The sequence below is a fragment of the Carya illinoinensis genome, chromosome 12 (assembly GCF_018687715.1).
Source record: "Carya illinoinensis cultivar Pawnee chromosome 12, C.illinoinensisPawnee_v1, whole genome shotgun sequence".
NCBI classification, from domain to species: domain Eukaryota; kingdom Viridiplantae; phylum Streptophyta; class Magnoliopsida; order Fagales; family Juglandaceae; genus Carya; species Carya illinoinensis.
In genome coordinates, this window is record NC_056763.1 from 24,329,571 (window position 1) to 24,333,061 (window position 3,491).

The 3,491-nt window shown below is 36.2% G+C and overlaps 1 protein-coding gene across 1 annotated transcript; it reads right to left on the reverse strand.

Moving 5' to 3' along the window:
• On the reverse strand, positions 1-2,915 carry LOC122289160 (probable xyloglucan endotransglucosylase/hydrolase protein 30). The gene is made up of 4 exons (XM_043096114.1): positions 2,536-2,915; positions 2,204-2,304; positions 1,563-1,771; positions 1-622 (listed from the first exon to the last, which is right to left on the reverse strand). Exons 1-4 carry the CDS (start codon positions 2,741-2,743, stop codon positions 109-111), a joined length of 1,032 nt encoding a protein of 343 aa, XP_042952048.1. The 5' UTR covers positions 2,744-2,915; the 3' UTR covers positions 1-108.
• Between the last annotated feature and the right edge of the window lie 576 nt (positions 2,916-3,491).

Genomic DNA, 3,491 nt, shown 5'->3' on the forward strand with positions numbered 1-3,491 from the left:
TGGAAGAAAAAAAATAAACATTATAAATTTATAAAACTCACAAACCAACAATATCCTGACATTTTCACTTTAATTTACAGGTACGTAATTAAATTACTTAAAGGGATATCACATATTAGAATCAAAGGCTGATAAAGTGGCTGAGATTCGGCTCCGCTGGCGGCGATGGCTCCCTCCAAACTTCAATCTTCCTGTATCCTTGAACCGTCGCCTCTCCGACTGAATAATGACACATTCCGGTGGTGGCAAAGGATACCGCAACGTATCATAACAATAGGAGTAATACATGAATCTTTGGCGGAACTTACGCATGGCAAGACGGCGCTCAAGTGTCACAACAGCATAATCTTGAGCCTCAAGGTAAGCATCTTTTTCGACACAAATACCAGCAGCTCCCGGAACTTGCTGAATAGGGTCAGTGGGGCACCCCTCAAGGACAAGATCCTTAAATTCGGCTACAAAGGGTGCATACTTGTAGTTAACTTTGTATCTACCGCCGGAAGTTGCCCAATTTGAAGCATCCCATATGGTGGCATACAATGACATTGGCTTTGATGGGTAGTCTCCACCCATTTCTTCCTTTCTCTCAACCTCTCTGATTGGAACCTCATCGATGTAGAATCTAATATTCATTATTTCAAATAACATATGGTTTTCATGTTAATAAAAACGTACGTAAATATGAATACAAACATAAGATGACAAGCCAAAAACAAGTCCGGCTATATATATATATATATATATTAATATTAATAATGATGCAGACACTACATATATCATGTGTGACAGCTTGCAAAATTCAAATGTGGTCAAGCTTATAGTTTCATAAGTTTGGAATGTATCAGGCCGTTAGGTGGATTTTGCCAGCATATTTTGGCAATTGGTACAGGAATATATGAAAAATGAGCTAAGTTTGGTAGCCTACTATACTTCATCAATTCACATGCATGCTCATTAATATAACTTGATTAATAGCTAGGCTCTTTTTTCTTTTTCTTTTTCTTTCCTTTTGAACACACTACCATGCAAGTTTTTAGGGCAATTTCAGTCTATATATAGTAAGATATATGCATATTAATATTACTATATGTATATATCTGATTAATTTGGCCTATCTAGCTGTAAAAAGAGAAAGAAAATACCCTCTTTGAAAACAAAAATGTAACAAGAAAGAAAGAAAACTTCAAGACTTGAAAAGAATTAACTTAATTGCACCAAAAGATCTGCCAAAGTTGAAGAAAAATAAATATGGTAATCCAATAGTGGAAGTAATAATTAGGCGTACGTCCCTATCATCATCATGATCTTTTTCCAAGTTCAATAATGAAAGCACACGTACGCTTGTCCACTAGCTTAAGGAACGTCCCAAGCGGCAATGCCGAACCCATGCCAGCATTAATTCCTCTAATTTCCCACTCGTTGATCATGTCAAACGAGGCTATATATATATATATATATATATATATATACACACACACACACACACGACAACAATCGATAAAAATGGAGTACGATCGATAACAATGGAGTACTATGTTCCATATATAATCTCACGTACGTACATAATGTTTTTGGCCGTCCAGAGGATGCTGTAGCGATGGAATTGCTTGGTAGGATCGAACCAAAGGCGGTAGCGCTCCTCCCGGCCACGGCTTGTGCTGCCATTGCCGTACAAGTTGGTCTGGAACCTCCATGGTTTCCCTTCTGTGTTCCCTAAGAACTCGAAGTCTAGCTCGTCATGGCTCTTCTCGAATACGTCACCGTTTGATGTCTGCATGGAGAGAGCATATATGTATCAAGAAAAATCAACGACGATCATGGCTTGTAATCATTGAGGATGATTTTTTTGCAGGGTATGGGCAGGTTGGACGAAAGAAAAGCTAGAGTGTGATGGGAGGAAAGATTGACGTATGTACAAGGAAAAATAGCTGAAAATTAAATGCTTTGGAATGTTGTGTTTGAAAACATAGACTGCGTCGTTTAATTACATGCCAGTACTTAAATTCAATAAATTTGGCTTTGACGGTTACAAATAAGAAAAAACATCATGGTCGCGCACAATAGTCAACATTTCATTTTCTTACCGTCTCCTGATCATTATTTTTCTTAGCAAATTAACGAAAAAGGTTAAGAAAACCATCTTCTTTTTCCTTAAAAAAACAATGACAAGAAGTTTAACCAAAGGATGTTATCATGCACCTACATAGAAGGCAACGCAGATGCCGGCCGTGTAATCCGACGGCAACTTGATGTTGGCGCTGAAGAACCCATGTTGGTATAGATTGGAGGAGATGAAACCCGAACCTATACATGATCGGAAAACAACAAACAAATAACAAAAGAAAAACATGAACCCTGAATTATAAGTTATTCAAAAACAAGATCAAACATCTATAAAATCTTGATCTTCCTATTTACATACATACAAATACATAAATATACACACCTATGTGCACATATATACATGCATATATAGGCCCATATACATGAATGTTTATATATATATATGAGGGATATTATATATAATAATGTTACCTGTGAAGCGATCGAGGAGGAGGCGAACGCCTTTGCCGTCAGGGGAGCGGACGAGATTGCCGTCGCCGAAGAGAGGAAGGTAACCTTGGTTGAAGGGAATGGTGGTGAGGTTGAAAGCTGCATTAGCAATGGAGAAAAATAGAGGGATAAAGAAAGCAGACAGCACAAACAACGTATCAGAGGGTCCAAAACAACGTAAGCGATTCATGTTCCTTCTGTTTTCTCTCTCCTCCCCTTGATATGCTTTTTCTGCGATGTTTATTTATAGACACAGAACAAGAAGAAGAACGGAAGGGAATTCAATGCAAATTAAAGGAAGGAGAGAGAGAGAGAGAGAGAGAGAGAGAGAGAGAGAGAGAGAGAGAGAGAGAGGTTTTTGGCTGCTGAGGTTTGTTGGTCTTGTGTGCATGCACAAGAATGCCCTTGCTATGTTGTGATATTATGAGGTGGCCACCGTGGAGGATTATATATATATAGCAGTACTAGTGGTGGTTAGGAATTGGAGATTATCTGAGTTTTTTTTAATTTAATTATTTATTGGAGTTGTAATGATTGAACCTAACATATCAGAGAGGGATTGGATAATAATATATATGAATGCAATTGCCAACGGTGGAGTAGGTACACTGTTGGAGGATTATGGGGTAAATAAGCATGGGTGTTTGGAATTTTGTGATTAATTTTTAGGTATTTTTGAGTTTTTTTTTTTAATTATTGGTAGTTAAATTGAATAATAATATATAGAAATTGTCATCTCATGCATGCTGCCAACAATTTGTTGGAACATTAATATATGAAAAAATATAGTTATAAGTATAATTGTGTATTAATTTGTGTATCAATTTAATATGATTGGTTAAAAAATAAATTTTATTAAAAATAATATTAATTTAAATTTTAAATATAAATAAATTAATATTAATATACAGATTAGTAAACAAATTTATAAGAAACTC

Coding starts and splice junctions, on each gene's coding strand:
- LOC122289160 (XM_043096114.1), bottom strand. CDS start 2,743: ATGAATCGCTTACGTTGTTTTGGACCCTCTGATACGTTGTTTGTGCTG. Junction 2,305..2,535: donor CCTCCTCGATCGCTTCACAG/GTAACATTATTA, acceptor GATCATGTATAG/GTTCGGGTTTCATCTCCTCC. Junction 623..1,562: donor TGGACGGCCAAAAACATTAT/GTACGTACGTGA, acceptor AATGAATATTAG/ATTCTACATCGATGAGGTTC.